The sequence below is a fragment of the Thunnus thynnus genome, chromosome 7, assembly GCF_963924715.1.
Source record: "Thunnus thynnus chromosome 7, fThuThy2.1, whole genome shotgun sequence".
NCBI lineage: Eukaryota > Metazoa > Chordata > Actinopteri > Scombriformes > Scombridae > Thunnus > Thunnus thynnus.
In genome coordinates, this window is record NC_089523.1 from 35,258,859 (window position 1) to 35,278,858 (window position 20,000).

Genomic DNA, 20,000 nt, shown 5'->3' on the forward strand with positions numbered 1-20,000 from the left:
TTAATTTTCATTCATCTGGTTATGGCTTCACCAGTTATTTGACTCATTCTGGACAAGGAGAGATCTCTTCAAAACTGATAACTGACATCTCAATAGAACAGACACAAGTCTACTAGAAACACAGTTCATCTCAGACATAAGTGTCTCACCTACTGACTGACTATCCACAGATTTAGCTCTTAATCCTCTCTCTGTATTAAGGATCCCAGTAGTTACCAACAATAGGCCACATACCTCCCTCATCAATCTGTCAACAGGAATAATCTTTCCTACATTCACTGCTGCCTCTGGTGGCTGCTGTTAATCAATCAGGACACATTAGCTTTGTTTTACACAATGTCAGGTCATTATTCTGCAAATCTTTTATTTGTAATGACCTCATTGTTTCTAATAGTCTTGACTTTTTTCTGATAACAGACATTTGGCTGTCTGATGGTGACAATGTCCGACTTGTTGATTGCTCACCAGCAGGTTACTCCTTCTTCAGCCCAGAATAACTGGTCATGGAAGTGGTGTAGTGTTACTGTATAAAAGTTTTTATATGATTATGGCTCATTTTCATCTTTCAAAAGACAGGCCTCATACACATATATATATATGTATGTATATATATATATACACACACACACACACACACACACACACACACACACACACACATATATATATATATATATATATATATATATATATATACACACTGCTCAAAAAAACACTTAAATCACACATCAGATCTTGATCTTCTTTACTGATGTACATTGTTTAATTTGTTGAGAACAAAATGACGTAACAGTCAGTGGAAACCAGAATCGTCAATCCACTGAGGGCTGGATTCAAAATCACACCGAAAATCAAAGTAAAAAATGGTACCGCAGTTAAAGGGGATTCCCACGCTCTGAGACAGTGACAGTGAGTCAATCCTCAGGGGCTCCCTCATGCCAACGGAGTGTTTTCTATAAAGAAATGGAAAAGGCTCTCCGCCCGCCCACCCTACAGGTGTACGCTGGTGAGATGAGGGAACACACCCGATCTGCTCCCTGCTGACCTACCTTACAGTAAACATACTGTTATACGAGTGGCGTAGTCTCTTTAAGAAATAGCCCAGTGCATAGGAAGTGCGCATGACGCATGCGTGTGGTCGAGCGAGAGAGCGAGCGGGTGTGACTGTGTTAGGGGCGACCGGAGCAGTAAGAGAGAGTTAAGTTAGCAGTTAGCTGTGACAGTAATAGTACAGTGTATGTACAGTTCGAGCTGTTCTGACAGAGAATAAATGCTGCAACTCCTCAAGATCGAAGCTGAGTTCCCGTTTCTTGCTTGCTACCTGTTGATAAAGTGGAGGGAGTTAACCCCGAAGTTAGCGGTGACTTCGGCCCTGGAGCAGTAAACTAAGTCTCCCCTGTGCTTCCCGACCACGGTCTGGACGCTGAAGCAGGAAAGGTTAACACTGGCGACCACGAAGGGACCCTCTCACGACAGGATAAGCAGCAGCAGTGGTGAGCAAAACGGTGAAATAAACCGGAAAAGTCCGCAAAAGTTCCTGTGTTTCCCCGCCTGACTAAGAAGCTAAGCTAAAATGGCGGCAGCTAACCAGCGCACCGCGGCCAATAACAGGCACAGTCAGTCTGGAAACGTAACCAGTCACTCCAATCCGTTCATGTCACTGACTGCAGTAAGTGAAATGGAAATAAAAACGGACTATGTGAGTAAAAGGAACGGAAATAATGGACATTATAACCCCTTTCTTTGTGAAAGTGAGACTGTTACAGTGAAACAGCAAACGAGTGAGACATCTTATGTGCCAGCTCGGCTAAAGTTAGCGAGCACTAATCCCTTTGTTGATGCCGACGGGGAAAGTTACTGCTTCCAAGACTGTGGGGCAGACACAAAAAGCAAAGACTCGTACCCCCATGTGCTCAATCACCATGCCCATGTCCAGCCATTACAGCTATACAGCACAGTTTTGCCATCAGCTGCGGCCACTGCAACACCCAGTGCAAACCCCTTTGCATCAGCCCATCCAGGGAGTTTTGCTCAGAGCACACCAGTCCCCTGTTACTCTTCACTCCCAACATACCCACAGTTGCACACCCCTTGCTGCTGTTCACTCAAAGACACTAACTATGGACATTCATTTGAGCAGGGCAATAATCAAACTGTGCAGTTAAAGCACTTCCCTAAATGTGAGCGGCCCAAGTCACGTGCACGCCAGCCCAGTCCTACATACTATGAGCCTTCATCTGAAAGTGAGGATGACTATGATCACAAGGAGAGAGTCCCCACCTTACGTCCTGGTCAGTATGATGGCACCACTCCATGGAAAGAGTTCATTCACCGGTTTGAGAGTTGTGCTAAAGCAAATTACTGGTCCAAAAAGACTATGGCTGTTCAGCTTAAGTTCTGTCTGGTGGGTGCAGCAGGGGCAGTAATCCACAGAAATCCACGGTCTTCTCAGTGGGACTACAGCCGTCTGGTGGAGGAGATGGAGACTGCTTATGGCCCCTGTTCAGAGCACGCTGCTGCCGTGGCCATTGAACTGAGACAGCGGGTCCGCAAACCAGGTGAAGCTCTTCATGTGTTGAGGGATGACATATATGAGCAAGTGTCAGTAGCCTACAGTGACAAGACTGATAATGAGCAGGACGCCATAGGCGTTGAAGTTTTTACAAATGCTGTAGGGGATGCAGAGATTGTACAGAAACTATTAGAACGGCGACCCCGCACACTAGCCCAAGCTTATGACATTGCGCGCCGCCACGAAACCACCAAGCAGGCGGTGTCGCGGGTCACCAGCCTCATGCAATCAGTGGCATATAATACACCAGAACGGAGGTCCCGTGCTGCTATGGTTAGAGAAGGAACTGAGGGAGAGGAAGCAGAGACTGTTGTGGCCACCCCAGCTGTCAGTTATAAGCCAAAAATCTTGGACTTCCACCGCACATCGACCCCACAGAAAAGCAGCAAGGATATTAAGTGGGAGGATATTCGTTGTCATAAATGCTCTGGGATTGGCCACATGAAAAGAAATTGCCCCTCCCCTAAGAAAATGACCAGAATTCAAGCCCCAACAGCCACCCATGATTGCCCAGAGCCCACTGTGCTTCATCTTAAAACCCATGATCAAGAAATGAGCATTCGTATGCTAGTGCATGAACTGGATGTCTGTGCTGTTCTGGACAGTGGAGCACGGAAAAGTGTGTTGCCTCTGCACCATTATAATGCTATTCACCCAGATGCCCGTCCCCCACTTCAGCCGTCAGTTGTAAAGACTCTGCTAGGTGTTGGGCCTGGAGATGTTCCTGTGATGGGGGAGGCCCACATCCCTGTTCAGATCAATAACCGGCAGGTGAGCGTGCATTTCCTGGTTGCTGACATTGCCAGTGACAAGGCCCTCCTGGGCCACCCTTTTCTCACCCAAGCCCAAGCACGCCTGGACTTTGGAAACCACCGCATTGTACTGTTCGGTGAGGAAGTGCCATACTTCCACACCCTAAGCAAACCAAAGACACATGCAGTGAGAGTGGCCCGGACTGTGGTACTGGAGGCTGGGCGGGAGTATGTGGTAAGAGGCCAGACCCGCATTAGAGAACCTGTAAAGGGGGAGATGATGCTAAGCCCCACCAAAGGTTTTGTTGAGAAACATAGAGTGCTAGTTGCCCGTGTCCTGGTGGAGTCACACCCCTTTAAAGCTGTACCCCTACGCATCTTTAATCCGGGCAATACAGCTGTAACCCTCAAAAAGGGGGCCATCGCAGGGTTCCTCCAACCTGCAAAAGCCCTGCAGCCTGACACCACCACAGCCAAGCCAGAGCAGCCAGAACATCCCACCGTTCCCCAGCACCTGCAGGAGCTTTACAACCAGAGTTCAGCCGAGCTCAACAAAGAGGAGCAGCTCCAGCTAGCTCAGCTGCTGTGCACCTATGACAGTGTGTTTTCAACTGGACCCAGCGACCTTGGCCGCACGTCCCTGGTGCAGCACGACATTGTGACTCGGCCAGGTGTCCCAGTTAAGCAGCCACCGCGCCGGATGGCGGGGGAGAAACTACAGGATGCTGACCAACAAATACAGCAGAGCCTGGAGGCTGGACTGGCCCGTCGTAGCCACAGCAGTTGGGCTTCACCCATAGTGATGGTACGTAAAAAAGACGGGACGTACCGCCTCTGCATAGACTACAGGGCCCTAAATGACTGTACCATTAAAGATGCTTACCCACTGCCCCGCATCCAAGACACCCTTGACACTCTCTCCACCGCCAGATGGTTCAGCACGCTGGATCTTGCCTCTGGCTACTGGCAGGTTGAACTGACCCCCAGAGCTCGCCGAGCGGCAGCCTTCTGCACCAGGAGTGGACTCTTTGAATGGAATGTCATGCCATTCGGACTGTGCAATGCTCCGGCGACATTCCAACGGCTGATGGACCGTGTCTTAGCCGGTATGCAGTGGGAGACCTGTCTAGTCTACTTGGACGACATCATTGTGCTGGGCCGGGATGTGCCAGAAATGTTGCAGCGACTTGGCCAGGTTTTCCACAGGCTGCACCAAGCTAACCTGAAACTCAAACCTGCTAAATGCTGCCTCTTCCATCGTCAAGTAGCCTACCTGGGTCATATTGTCTCGGCAGATGGTGTTGTTACTGACCCCTCCAAAGTCCAGAAGGTGCAGGAGTGGCCTACACCAAAGTCCATCCAGGAGATTCGTCAGTTCATCGGCCTGGCATCATACTATCGCCGATTTGTAAAAGACTTTGCTACTGTGGCAGAGCCCCTCCATGCCCTGACCAAGAAGTACGCCCGTTTCCAGTGGACAACTGAATGCCAGGAGGCGTTTGACAGACTTAAGCACCTGCTAACCACCACACCAGTCCTGGGTTACCCATTAGACCAGGGTAGCATGATACTGGACACTGATGCAAGCGATGTCGGCATCGGTGCCGTTCTGTCACAAGTCCAGCAGGGCAGGGAGCGTGTGCTGGCCTATGGGAGTCGCAAACTGTCTAAAGCTGAACAGAACTACTGTACCACACGGCGGGAACTTCTGGCTGTGGTGGAGTTCACGTCACATTTCCGGCAGTACCTCCTGGGGCGTCCTTTCATCGTGCGCACTGACCATAGCAGTCTCCGGTGGCTGACAAAAATGAAGGAGCCAGAAGGACAGCTCGCCAGATGGCTGGAGAGACTCGGCGAGTACGACTTTGAGATCATCCATCGCCCTGGCCGGCTGCACAACAACGCAGACAGCCTCTCCAGGAAGCCGTGTCGCCAGAACTGTCCATGTAAACTGCCGGGCCCCGCCCCTCCTCCAGCAAACATCAGGCACCAAGCTGTGCAGTGTGAGTTGGACTCTGACATCAACCAGGCGGTGCAGAGTCCAGTGGGGGTAGAGAGACATCCAGCCGTGACAACAGTGACTCCAGTGGGGGTAGAGGAAACCTTACACACAGACATGGACAATTTAAAGCCCCCTGAGAGAATCTATCTCACTAGGACCAGGGAGACTGCACTGTTTCCTGGCTGGTCCCTGGAAGAGCTGCAACAGGCCCAGGAGGCTGACCCAGACATTGCGCCTATCAGGGCATGGAGGGAGGCCAGTGGCGAGCGTCCCTCATGGAATACAGTCTCCCCACACAGTCCAGCCACAAAGGCCTATTGGAGCCAGTGGAAGCGGCTCTACATCCGAGATGGAATACTAGTCAGGCGGTTCTATTGTCTGGATGACACCCAGTACTATCCACAGGCGATGCTGCCACGCACCTTCCAGCCTGACGTCATGAGGCAGATGCATGAGGGACCAGTTGGTGGACATTTTGGTGTGGAGCGCACTGTGGCACGGCTGCAGACTCGATACTACTGGTACCGAATGAGAGAGGATGTTGCCCTCTGGTGCCACACTTGCACCAGCTGTGCGTCCAAAGCCAGGCCCCTTAAGGCACCACAGGCCCCCATGGGAACCGTCAGGGTGGGAGCCCCAATGGAGCGTGTCGCCTTGGACATTATGGGGCCACTGAATGAGACAGAGCGCAAGAACCGTTATGTGCTCGTGATACAGGACTATTTCACAAAATGGGTGGAAGCCTTCCCCTTACCCAATGACCAGGCAGTAACTGTGGCTGAAGTGCTGGCCTCTGAGTGGGTGTGTCGCTATGGGGCACCACAGATGTTGCACAGTGACCAGGGTCGGAACTTTGAGTCAGAAGTGTTCCAGAAAATGTGCACACTGTTCGGTATCGAGAAAACACACACCACGCCCTTTCGACCTCAGTCTGATGGCCAAGTAGAAAGGTTTAATGCCACCCTGCAAAAGATTTTGGCCACAACAGCGGAGCGCTGTCACTGGGACTGGGACCTCATGATCCCCTATGCTGTCATGGCCTACAGAGCAACAAGGCACAGTTCCACTGGATTCACCCCCAACTTCATGATGTTTGGCCGGGAAGTGAGCGAGCCGGTAGACCTCGTAACAGGCTTGCCCCCTGACTCTGAAACTGCCCCCTCTGCTCCTGAGTATGTTCAACGCCTCCGTGAGCGGCTGGAGCTGGCGCATCAAATCGCCAGGGATGCACTCGGTGAATCCGTGAAACGTGCAAAGAGGCAGTATGATAAGAACTGCTGCCGCACACAGTATCAGGTCGGAGATGTGGTGTGGTATCTCATCAAGGGCACAAAGAAGGCCAAGAACAAGGTCAGGAAGTTCCTCCCATCATATGAAGGCCCTTTCTTCATCCTAGGGCAGCTGGATGACCTAGTGTATCGCATCCAGAAAGGCCCAAGAACCAAAGTGAAAGTGGTTCACCATGATCAGCTGAAGCCCTATCGCAGCCGCGAGCTGATGGACAACACCTGGGCCATGGAGCAGGCTCAGGGCTGGGCACCGGTGGAGGTGTCACCTCCAGCCTTGGACACGGATTCTGCAGACCCAGACCTGGAGCTCTCTGGCCTCTTCTCCAACGCGGACACGGAGGAGACCTCCGGCAACACTCCACCAGATCCAGCAGGGCACACCCCTGCATCTGCTACCTCCCCCCCCTCAAACCTTCCTCACCCGGACTTTCCTTCCCCCAGGGACTTTCAGGATAGTGGGGGTGGAGAGGTGGGTCGTCGTCATCGAAGACCAAGCCGCCGTCGTAGGCCCCCGGCCAGGCATGGTGAGTGGGTGGCTCATTAAGGACGGTTGATGGACAGTTCCGAGGGTTAAAGGACAATTCCCAGTGTTAAGAGAAAAAGAATGAGGGGAAATGTCATGTACTGTTTGCTACTGTTGGAGCTAATTGTTATTTTATATGTTTACTACATTTATAAAAAAAAAAAGAAACTTGAGGAGTATTTGTTTGATAATAATTATCCACTGTGATACAACTGTATTTTTCTGTTAAGGGAACACCTTTATGCAGTGAAGTTAGTTTCATATGCTCCCGGTCGCCGTTTAGGGCTCAGATAAGTTCATGCCTGTGTAGTTAAGTGTTATTAATGTCTCCTCCAGAGTTTATCATGTGTGCACCCTATAAGAAAGACTGCTACATGTTCATATTTGCACTGAGAAACTGCACCTGTCGCTAGTTCCCTCCTACAATGGACTGTAAATATGCTGGTTACATTGGATCCTTTCAGATGGACTCTTTACAAATGAGGACTGCATACCTGTAAAAAGAAAAAAATGTTGATGTGTATCGTTGTGCTGGAGTGGAATTATGGGGTAATGCCATCCAGAGTGGGGGTAGTGTTATACGAGTGGCGTAGTCTCTTTAAGAAATAGCCCAGTGCATAGGAAGTGCGCATGACGCATGCGTGTGGTCGAGCGAGAGAGCGAGCGTGTGTGACTGTGTTAGGGGCAACCGGAGCAGTAAGAGAGAGTTAAGTTAGCAGTTAGCTGTGACAGTAATAGTACAGTGTATGTACAGTTCGAGCTGTTCTGACAGAGAATAAATGCTGCAACTCCTCAAGATTGAAGCTGAGTTCCCGTTTCTTGCTTGCTACCTGTTGATAAAGTGGAGGGAGTTAACCCCGAAGTTAGCGGTGACTTCGGCCCTGGAGCAGTAAACTAAGTCTCCCCTGTGCTTCCCGACCATGGTCTGGACGCTGAAGCAGGAAAGGTTAACAATACGGTGAGTAATAATCTGAATATGTTTATTGGCACAGAGCCGTCTGGTTTGTGGCTCATGTCAAATGTAGCGATAACTGAACAAAAGAAAGATGCTGTTGGACTGTTAGCTTGATAATCATTTGTTAGCTACCGGACTTCACGTCCAAGCTAACGCTGTGCAGAAAGAGCTGAAAGAGCAAAGCGGTAACGTTACCTTGCAGTTTTTACAAGCTGATAGTAATGCTTGCCGTGATAGTAATGTCATTAAATTCAATATAATACAGTACAACGCTTTTGTGTTTGTGTCTTACAGAAGCTGAAACATGTTCAGGTGATTTTATTCACATAGTCAACCTACAGAGGAGAAATCTGAGAGCAGAAGTTCCACGAGCGCGCAGAAGCAGCCTGAGTGTGAGGAGAAGAGCTGAAGCTGGAGCAGCAAATCTCTGCAAACAACATTATATTTGAGTGCAAGCACACAGTTTGAGCAGAAACAGAGCAAATCTAAGTGCAAGCAGAGGCTATTAGAGTGCGAGGGCAGGGTTTTGAGGGACAAATTACAACATTTGAACATGAAATCAATAAATTATGCTCTCAAATTGATAAACGCTCTTGAATAAAGATAGGGAAAAAGCTCCATACTTTCTCTCTCTCTTCCTCTGTATATGAGTACAAGACCTGCTAGAAGCCACTTTGTTGTTAAAAGTGTTTTGTGGAGCCATGCATGTTAAAAAAACACATCAGTAGCAAGAGCAAGTACTGTAGTTTTCCTGGTATGTAGCCTATCTATAATAAATAATAAATAATAAAAACGCCACTGCCTGAGTCTGACAATATTCTCATTTTCTTTTGCAATAGATTAAAAGCAATAGAATAACTTTATATCTAACTGTAAGAATCCAACATTTAAGTGATGTTTAACAGCTTTTAAAACTTGATATCTTAAGATTGATTGTGACAGCAGTGGATCAGTGTGGTGTTAACATGTATTGCTGTTTGATGATAACAGACTCTTTGCCTACCTGCGGCACTGTTACAGAGGTTGATGGTGACGTTGTCAACGATGTCCAGGAGGAACGAGGAGTCGCTGACTCTGAACATGTGAGTTTCTTCAGGATCTGAGGCGGTGATAATCAGCTGACCGTTGTTTACAGCTGAGAGAAAAATGTAGTGTTAAAATCATATGAACTTTATTTCACTGCTAAAGCATACCACATTTTTAGTTTGACTTTCCTCCTACTGAGCAGCAAACTGGTTTAATTCATTTCAGCCCACGATTAAAAAACTTGATTTAATAATGTCAGACATTAACTGATATAAAATATAAATGTAGTCATACAGACATCTTAAGAGTCTTGCTAGCTAACATTTTCATTGTGATAAAATATCATGTTTAATTCATGTTAATGTCATGTTATTCTTTCATCATAAAATAATGTAGTTTCAGAGTTGCAGAGAGAAAATCAATCACCAATAGCGTAGATCTCAATGCCGATGTCTCTCAGGAGCTGCGAGGCTTCGTATAAGCTGAAGGAGGACTCTCCATCAGTAATCAGGACAGCAATTCTTTGGGAGTCTGCACGCATTCCTGCTGTGGGTTTAAAGAGCCTATCTAGGCTGTTGCCCAGAGCGACTCCTGTATGACAGAATAAAGAGGTTTTAAAAGGTACAGAGACTTTCTTTCATGTGTCCCTTGTTCCAGATATAAAGTCCCATTACTTTGCTCATAGACTGTGAGGTGACTGACAGTTCCTCACTTCAACAACTGTGTAATAAAATATCTGGTTCTTTGATAAAAAAGTCAAAGCTAGAAGCCTGTAGACATAAAAACTGAAAGAGAGAAGTTAACTACGACTCCCAAGATGCATTTCAGTCAGAAACATCCAATCACAGAGCTTCAAACTCTATTGTGAGACGCTCACATCATTATGATTTTTAATGCTGTTATTGTATTATTATAATTATTATAATGACTATAACAGCATCAGCAGTCTTTGATATGTAACATTATACCAATAATATTATATCACAATATTAATGATCATAAGATTTTTACAATAACATTATTATAAAGTAAAATTCTGGTTTATTTGAAGCTGATGTATTTGCTATAAATGTGAGCATTGTGTCTCTATGTGTCAGGTTAACTCTGTTCTCTCAGCTGTTCTAGAGATTCTGGTGATTCACAAACAGACGTTTATCACACAAATCAATGATGATCAGGGTGAGCTGCTGAGACTCCTACAGCTTCCCAAATAAACAGGATTCTCACATGAAGTGAGTCTGAACGATAGTAAACACAGAAACTGTCCGTCTGTAGCAGCATTATGGTGAACTGCATAGAGATCTGTATCCAGTGTTACAAATCAACTGGTTTTCCTGTTAACTGGTTACCTTTGTTTGTAAACATCGGCCGTTTCTCATGGCAACAGCAGATGTTCCAATCACAGAACGGTTTGTCCACATCATTTGAAACATCCTGCTAGTGATCTAAAATATAGAGGTCAGTTCAGTCCAGCTGTCAATCATTTTGTAATATGTATTTGTATATTGTTAGTTTTAGAATGATGAGCAGAGGAACACCTGACACATGGGCACAACGTGATTTACACATTTATTTAATCTATCAATGAGATGCAATGTGTTTGATGCACAACATATTAAAAACCTTTTAATGCACAACATGGGTAAAAAAATAAGCTGCAGTCATTTTCAATAATATTTGATACATAGCTGAATGTTTCATTGTAATATCTTTGAAGCAGAATGATGTCACTCAGGTTTTTCAGAATGAATGACTTCATTTGTTTTTTATTATTATAAGTCATGATGTTGATTTTTCTGTCTTGTTATGTAGAGAAATAAACACTGTTTACATATCTAACTGTGCAGAGTGAATTAATTCATCATTAATTAATGTTGACATAAGCAACCATCTCATGTAGTTTATAGCAAAGCTTTGTTTTGTAACTGCTGATATCACTTTGGATGTATTAGAAAATGGTTTGATATTGTTCAAATGAAGTTATTTAGAAAAGTTGACACTTCTGTTCACTTTCACATTTCATCATTGTGAAGTGCGTGCAGTCATGTCGCACAACGGCACATTTTCACTGCTGCTACTGTGAAGTCAGTGTTGTGAACCAGTTACAGCTACTTAAACATGTTGATGGACAGCGTCCCTCCATGGAAGGACCAAAGCCACCTGCTTCCCTGTGAGCCCAGCAGGGCCGCAGGGGTACAGCGCACCTCTCCATTGATTTACACACTTGTAAATGTAAATAGTTCCTTTTACAAACCTATAGAAACATGGTACATCTCTGACTGTCGATAACACCGCTGTCTCTCCTTCATCACTATCCTGCAACCTCTGAGTCAACAAGACGGTCAAGATCTTTCTTCCACCTGTGCAACACCCTCACCAGACAAACGTCTACAACCGGTTCACACCTCTACTTGCTGCCTGCACAGATCTGATGATCATAACTCATGTCCTCCATAACTGCCCCCCTCTTCTATGCCACCGAACTGTGGAACTCACTTCACTGATCACTGACATACGCATCCACCAATCTCTTCAAGTCAAGACCAGAAACCTTTCTTTACCCAGGACTACTACCCAACCCCATCATAAAATAAATAAAACCTTACTTTAGTAAAAGTATGTGAATGTTATCAGCTAAATTTACTTTAAGTATGAACAATAAAAGTATTCATTCTGCAGAACAATTGTCCCTTTCAGTGTTTTACTATATATGATGTTTTTAATATTACTGCTGCATTCATGTGTGTGTTGCATTTTACTGTTGTAGATGTTTAAGGTGATCATTTTATCTACTTTATATAGTGTTGGGTAGTTTCATCTACAGCGATGCATCATATTCTATAAGATCATCATATGTTTGTAGCGTCTCTGTCCCGTGAGAACCACGTATCTCTAAAAAGTCAACTTTTCATGAGCTCAGAAAAACAGCCTGTTTTCTGCTTTGTGAAAATGCATTTTCCAGCTAATCCAAGAGTACAATAAACTATTTAATAAACTACCACTATGAAATAATATTTTATTTAGCTTAAGAAGTAGAATCAGAATTTTCTCAACTCATAAAGGATCACTTAATCCTTCAGTTTATCACAAACATTCAGAATCACAGAATTTGGAGATACATAGTTTTCACTGGACAGGAAGAGTTTGAAAAATTGTAATCTGAGAAGTAATTTATAACTAAGAAGTAACTATAGCTGTCTTGTAGTGGAGAAGAAGTATAAAGTTGTATAAAATAGAAATACTCCAGTAAAGTATGTACTTGAGTACAGTACTTGAGTAAATGTACTTTAGTTATATTCCACCACTGTCGATAGTCTTGTAACAACGAGCCTACGTTGCGGCCACAAAGCGATAAAAATCACTGGAACCACATGAAGACGAGCAGCAACACCTTGCTCATTTTATGAGGTGAATATTATGGATGTTTAAGTGGTCAACTCATGCTTCAAAGTGATCATTATGTTTCAAATAGGAAACAGAGAGTTTACAGAGGAGCAGTTCCCCTCATGACATTAGCCTGAGTAACGTATACCGGTAGGTCCTTTTCATTTATGAATTGACTGTGTTCTTTAACCCCGCCCACATTCCACACTCAAACCAATCAAATCACAGTGGGTTCGGATTTAAACAATATTACACTCGAGGGTGCTTTACTGTCATTGTTGGCGCGACAGTGATGCGGTCAGGAACGAGGCGCTGGCGTGAGCAGTGCGTGTGCGTCGTTGAACTGCTGCGTCTCGCACGCTTGCAGCGTCCACACAGGAAGCGTGTCTGCTGCGGCGCTTCTGCCACTGGCAGCCCTATCTTTCTATCGTGTTCCCTGTCTATTTCTGCTGAGAACCGCACGCGTCACGCGGAGAAAATAGGCGAGACCTCGAATCTCCTTCCTGTGTGGACACTGCAAGCGTGCGAGACGCAGCAGTTCAGCGACGCACACGCACTGCTGAGGTTCACGCATCCAGTGTGTCCCCGGCGTAATGAATGGCGGAGTAATATTTTTAGTGATGAGGCTTTTCATCTGAGCACGGCTAGGTGTGCTGTCATGCTGATTTGAGCGCATTTTAAATGTCTAGTTGACCAATCAGATTGCTTGGTCAGAACTACGTGTTGTATAATAAACATTAACCCCGCCCCGCTCTGCAGGCAGCAGCCAGGTATACACGGGCAAGCTGCCTGGATATAGATCTCTATGCAGTTAGCCATAATGCTGCTACAGACGGCTAGTTTCTGTGTTTACTTTCATTCAGACTCACAAACAAACTTTTGAAATGATTCATGTAAAAATCTTTGTGTGTGTGATAAACATCTGTTTGTGAATCACCAGAATCTCTATAACAGCTGAGAGAACAAAGTTAACCTGACACATAGAGACACAACGGCCACATTTATAGGAAATACATCAGGTTCAAATCAACTGTAATTTTCCTTTAATATTATGACAGCAACAATAATACAAATTACCATCATCATTTATCTCATTTTTATTGTAAACCTACTATTTCTGGAATCAGTATGAATGAATATACTGTTTAGTAACTTTATCTGAAGTCTGTTCTGAAGATGTTATTTGTTAGCAGATACACAGTTTTCTTGATCTGTCAGGGGAGTGAATTTCATTCACAAATATATATTCAATATATACAATAAATTCTACTATAAATACTTTAAGATATAAAATACGGATCACTAACAGCTTCTCTTTCCACCGCTGACAGACCTAAATACAGAAAGTAAATATATTTGGATCTAATCAGAGTCTCTGCCTCAGTCCCTCACAGTGTAAAGCTGGTGTGGATCAGACAGCCTGTTGTTAAATCACCTGAGGAGTCTCCTCTTCTCTGTGGCAGGTGGTTTATGGCCTTCAGCAGGGATTGTTTGGTCTGGTGGGTGTTCAGCTGCCATTCAATCTCTGGGTTTTCACTGTTCTGAACCAGACCTGCAGGAAACACAGAAATGTGTAAAACTGACTCAGCCTTTGTTTTTAAATGATAATGAGAATAACAATGATAATAATGAGAATGAGAATAATAGTTGCACTGAGTGTTCTTGAACAGATGCATTGGTTTATTACTATTATTGTGGTTATTATCTTGTTGTCATCATCACCCCAACACTCATCTACACACGTCGCATGTCTCACACACACTCATGCCTGTACTAATCTGCATATAGAGGGACCAAAGGACTCATAGGGGTCCAAGATGGTCCTCTTTGCTATCTCCTCAGGAATGTAGAAGACTTTGTGTTACTGGCAGGAACCTTTCAAGGTAAACTGACTTCTAACCTCTTAAATAAGGAGTGTCAGGAAATGGACAACTTTGTTTTTGAACTTCCCTCAAGATAAACTGACTTTTACACCTCCCAGGTAAAGATGTGTAACTACATTACATTATATTTTTCATTTAGCAGACGCTTTTATCCAAAGCGATGTAGATCTGAGACTGATACAACACAAGCAAGGATCTGTGCCATAAAGCTTAAGTTTGAGTCCTATAGGACATTGATGCCAACAGGCAGTGCACCAAGGCAATGCATAGAGTGCATAGAAGCAAGTTTTTGTTTGTTTGTTTTGTTGTTTTTTGTATTAACTGACACCCTGCAGACTCAAACTGGGTCTCTCTCTGAACTCTTGAGATCCGGATTTACAACACTCTTTGGAACATTCATTTCTTCATGGATTCACCCAAATTCAAGGGAACATCAAGAGGAATCTTCCTTGAAAAGGACTTTAAGTAAAGACATTACACACAGTTGATGAAGAAGCGTCTGTCTGTCCTTCTCAACCTGCTGCTATCTCAAGATAAGGACACTTGCCAGAACAAAACCATAAATTATGCTGCATTCCTCAATTTGAGTTCATTATATCCAGTGTGTTTAAGCCAAAGTTTGTAATAACTGTGAAGTAAAGATATGATCATTTTGTAAGCAGGAAACTGTTGATCTGGAGATGCTTCACAATATTATAGTCTAACCCTGAAGTCTGTGTGATATAAATTGACTTAGTTATTAATTTATAGGTTAAATGTTGTAAATTACAGTGTGATCATACGACCCTCCAGTGGTCAATAGAGGTAGAACTTTTGAACAACAAACAGTATGTATGTTTATGTATTTGCAGTTATTTTATTGTGTTGTTCTAACCTCATATTTACTAAGTATTAGACATTTATATTTTTGATAAGTGAGGAATTAATATTCAGTGGTCATAAAATAGAGTTTTGTTAACATTAAAAAGTAGGTTTGTTTAAATAAATGTGTGTTTTATTGAAGCTGAACTAATGGATGTCTAACCTTTTGTATGAAGAATTAATTTTGATAGTTAAAAGTAGTGAGTATTGTGTTAATAGGTAACATAGACAGTGACGACTGCATCTGTATTTATATTGTGTAACTACATTAAGTATTGTTTATTCCAGGAATTGATATGATTGATTTATATTGCACATGTGTGTTGTCTCTGAATGTTGGAGTAATGTGTTGAATGTGTGATATGTGTTATCAAGTCATTCAGGTCTTTGGGTAATAATGAAGTTTGTGATTAATTCAACTTTAAATTAATCCTCAAAGTGGGTTTGAATCAATCTTAGGTCTTCAGATCTTCAGTTTCAGCGTGAAAATCAATTCTTCATCCCAAAACTTCCCCAAACAGACACAACCAGATGACACCGTTTGTCTTTGCTCTTTTTAAAGCTTTTTCTGTCTTTCTGTTGTCCTCAGAAAGACGTCTGCAGCGTCTCCTTGTTGTTCCTCGTCGGACCTTTTTAAGCCGGTGCACATCTCTTAGTATAAACTTCAACTTTTAAATAAACGTTTTATTTCTTTTTGTCCAGTTTGTGCAGAAGAGTTTAACTTTAATGAGAAGCCAACTTCAGTTCTAACATTCTTTTGTTTTGGTAACTTTGAGTAGTTTCATCTGGCCAACAAAGTTATTTGTAGTTATTTTAGTGCAGAAAGTTTAGTTTGTAGTCAGCAGTCGGGTTGAGTTGAGTCTAGTATGCAGGTTGATGCTACTGAACGGTCAGCAGCGAGCACAGACACCTACAATCAGGGTTGGAGCAGCGATTTTGAAAGTGTGGGGGTTCTAGAGGTGGGACATGAGCACGGCAACCCGCCGCCTTCGAGCCCTGTTCCAGTCTCAACATGCCAAATCAAAATGAATGCCACACATTTAAACAACTTCTACTACTGTAGTTGTAACCACTGCTTCAGCTTACCATCAAATAATTACTGAGACCATATGAGTGTAACAACTCAGCAGAATTTATTTAGGGTCTCATAGCAGTTTACTACTTACATCCAGTTATTTGTATGAATTGCTGTACTGGAGCATAGTTATCCTTATTATACTTAAGATAATCACAGATCATCTTTATCCTACTTCCTTACATACCTTATAGACATGAAATTAAAGGAAACTTACGCTTCCATTAAAATGAAATGGATATGGTTATAGATGCATAACAAATTGAACCCTGGTAACAAATCAGTATCAGTAAAGAGTCATTTCTGAGTCCATGGACGAGTACAACCTAAACTGTCTTCAATTGTTTTAAAAAGTGTCTCTTTTAGTAGGAATCCAAAGGGGACCTTTAATTGTCTTTAATTGGGAAATTAAATACCAAAAGTTGTCCAGGAGGTTTTGTATCAGCAGGCGTCAGTTCAGGCAGGCAACACATTGCCATAAGACAGACAGATGTTACACATCTTAAATATGAATGCTCACCTTTGTCTATGACTATTTAAAAACGACAATAGAAGTGACTAAAAACCAAATTTACCACCTGGTTTACATTTAGGAAAAGTTAGCCTATTTCATTTATGTTCAATGATGTTAGCTGAGCTGACACATCACATAACAAGACAAAGTTACAAAAGAAAATTCTACATTACTAACTAGTTAAATATCTGTTTCATACCTCTGATCTGTTATTCTCTGATCTGTTATCACAGCCAGCAGAGAGTAACAGAAGCACCGTTGCTGAATGCACAAACGTAACTTTGCTGGACTCCAACTGTTTACTCTTCCCTGACCTGGTGGGTTGGTCAAACGGCTGTGATTGGCTGGATGGCTCTTCAATTAATCTAACTAGACCAATAGCTTTTTCATGTATGGGAACCTCAGTTTCGTTTCATCAATGACTACCTCAGGAAAAAGTGGGAGGGATGGAATTATGTTTCTGTGAAAGTGCGGGTGTCACAACACCCGTAACACCCACGGCTGCGACGCCCCTGCCTACAATAAAAACATGTCAGTCAGGCACCACCTGCACTGCTTACAGTGAACTAAATGTTGTCACACAGAACTCAAGTGAGTTTTTAATACAGTTTAACGTTGTAATGCTTCCAGTTTTATCACTGGCAGCTAATCTGGAAACATATAAAAGCAGAGTATTAGTAGAGAGACAAAGTTGTCAGAACATCTGTCCTGCTAACTGATCCAACACGGACCTACACAGAAGGAATGTACAGTATATCTCCACCATGGAAAACAGTGTCCAGATAAAAGATTGTTTTATAAGCTGAATCATAATTACCATGAGTTATAAATGTGTGTTTCGGTGGGTGAAGCACTGAATTTGAAGGCAGGTGTATCACCTGAACATTTCATTTCTGTAAGTTATTACAAAGCTAAAATATGTCTGCATGTTTTGGGAAATAACTGGCAGTAACGGAGGCTGTATGCAGAACATGTAAAACCACTGGTCTGCTCCTTTCATCCTCACATCAGACATACCCCTGACTACTCTTGTTATCATGTCCTATTTTGCTGCTTTTTTACATTTTGATGTAAAGATTTTAGTATTTTGAGTACTTTTTACACACAGTAGTAGTAATAGTACCAGGAGCAGTAGTGTGAATAGTAGAAGTAGTGAAAATATTACCGATCTGGACTTTGTCAGGGCCGATGTCGAAGTAGCTGACTATCTTAGTTAGAAAGGACTTCATGTTTTCATGGTCTTCAGGACTGATTCTCCCGGATTCACTGACCATCAGCCCGATGTCAGCCTTGGCTGTGCTTTCACACTGAGAACCTGGAGGAAAACAGAGGATTGTGGGATACAATACACAAGAGACGAGATATAGAAGCAAGACTAAAGCTGTGGGTGCTTTTCATTTGGCTAATTTATGCTTTCTCGCGTCCTCGCTCCTCCTTCCTCCAGCTGTGACCTGAAACCCTTAAACGCTCCTCAGAGGAGACGAGGAGCGAGGAGGCTCCTGGAGGAGCTTAGAGCGAGGAACCACAGGTGTATCCTCTGTGGAAGTTTTTCAGTGGATGGAAACACTCCTTTGATCAATGTGTTTAATGATTGGTTATTGATCAATCAGCTGATCTGACGGGACAGTAAACAGTCGGGCTGTTGTTGTAATACAGCAGATCAAGAAAACGACCTGTGGAGCAGGAATGACACCACCAGCAGCAGCTGATCATATTTATTCATAAAATAAGATTTACTGAATCATGAATCCATCATAAAAACACTCTTGTAACTTTATTATTTTTCTTCATGAGCCAAAAGGCTTCTCCTTTCTTCTTCGTCTCAGCTCTCTCAGGAAAATATGACGTCACACAACTGCGTCTCCTATAAAATCATCCTGAGCCTGAAAACAACGTCAGACTGTCACAAACTAAATAAGCAATATTTTATTTAAACATTAAATATTCTGCAATCTGCAGCTGTTTTTATTGCTCCTTTACATCAGTTCTGTTCTTTCAGTAATTAACAGATTTAAATTGTCTATTTGTGTTTTATTCTGTGACAGACAGACGCTGCTGGAGATCTATAATCAAATAAAACATATTGGAGCAGTTATCAGGTATTTTCCTTCCTTATCCAACATGTAGAGCCCTCAGATGTTCCACAATGGAACAAAAAAGTGGTGTTCATGGCATGAAGGCACTACTTTCTGCAAACAATCCCACAATGCCATGCGTTGCATTTTATAGATATTATAGACAAAAACTAGTGATGTGCAACTCTACAGCGGACAGTGATGACATAAAATTGTGATTTGTGAGTTTCCAAAATCTTGATTTTTCACTTTTCAATGCTAACATTAGCATATTTTATTAGTTATTAGCTTTGAGGGTATTTGGTCATAAACCAAAGTGGATTCATTGTCCTGATGGAGGTGCGGGTAACGTCCTCCAGCTCCTCCTGGGGGATCAGAAGCGTTCCCAGACCAGATGAGATATATTTTCTCTTTTTACCTGTTGGTTGCTGTTTATCTTCAGCCTGGAGTCCTGCAGAGAAAATCAGAAAGTCAGCATTTATATTGGTGCAGAGCTGTGAACTGAACAAACACTGTGAGGATTTCCAGCAGCTCAGAGCTCATCTCAGTGAAAACACACAGATTATTGAACTCACTCAGGAATCATGTGACCAGTTTACCACTAACCTGCAAAGCCACAAACAACATATGTGGACCAGAATCTGACTTTTACATTTGTTTTACCAAATATGCTACAGACAAGTATAATTTGTGTGTGTAAATAACAGTTTAAATCTTCAGCAACTAGAAAACTGTTGGGACGGGCAGTAGTGCGTTTGGTTATTAGCAATAATTCATAATTATCATAATTATGAATTATGAAAATAAGATATTGTTAACCTTAATCAATAATTCGGGCACCAACAGTTGGATCTGTGAGGAACACAGTTGATTGTTTGCAATAATTATGAATTATCAAGGATAATTAACTAATTATGACAATTAATAGAACATTAATATGAATTAACGAATACGGGGCACCACCCGGAAACCGGGACCAATAACCAAACCAGGTAGTCTCATAAATGGGAGTTCACCTAGAATGTTAATATCTGAGAGATAAACATTCAAGGATGAACAAAGAAGGGTGAATTCAAGCTCTGACTCCTT

General features: G+C 43.2%; 1 protein-coding gene across 1 annotated transcript in view; it reads right to left on the bottom strand.

Annotated features, from left to right (window-relative positions):
• Positions 1-20,000, bottom strand: part of LOC137186642 (scavenger receptor cysteine-rich type 1 protein M130-like) — a 35,228-nt gene that overhangs the window by 9,614 nt on the left and 5,614 nt on the right. The window contains exons 2-6 of the mRNA XM_067595717.1: positions 19,330-19,362; positions 18,002-18,151; positions 13,939-14,055; positions 9,546-9,710; positions 9,097-9,228 (exon numbers count right to left, since the gene is read on the bottom strand). Of these exons, the coding sequence (XP_067451818.1) occupies positions 9,097-9,228; positions 9,546-9,710; positions 13,939-14,055; positions 18,002-18,151; positions 19,330-19,362 (597 nt within the window). The remainder of the gene's footprint in view (positions 1-9,096; positions 9,229-9,545; positions 9,711-13,938; positions 14,056-18,001; positions 18,152-19,329; positions 19,363-20,000) is intronic.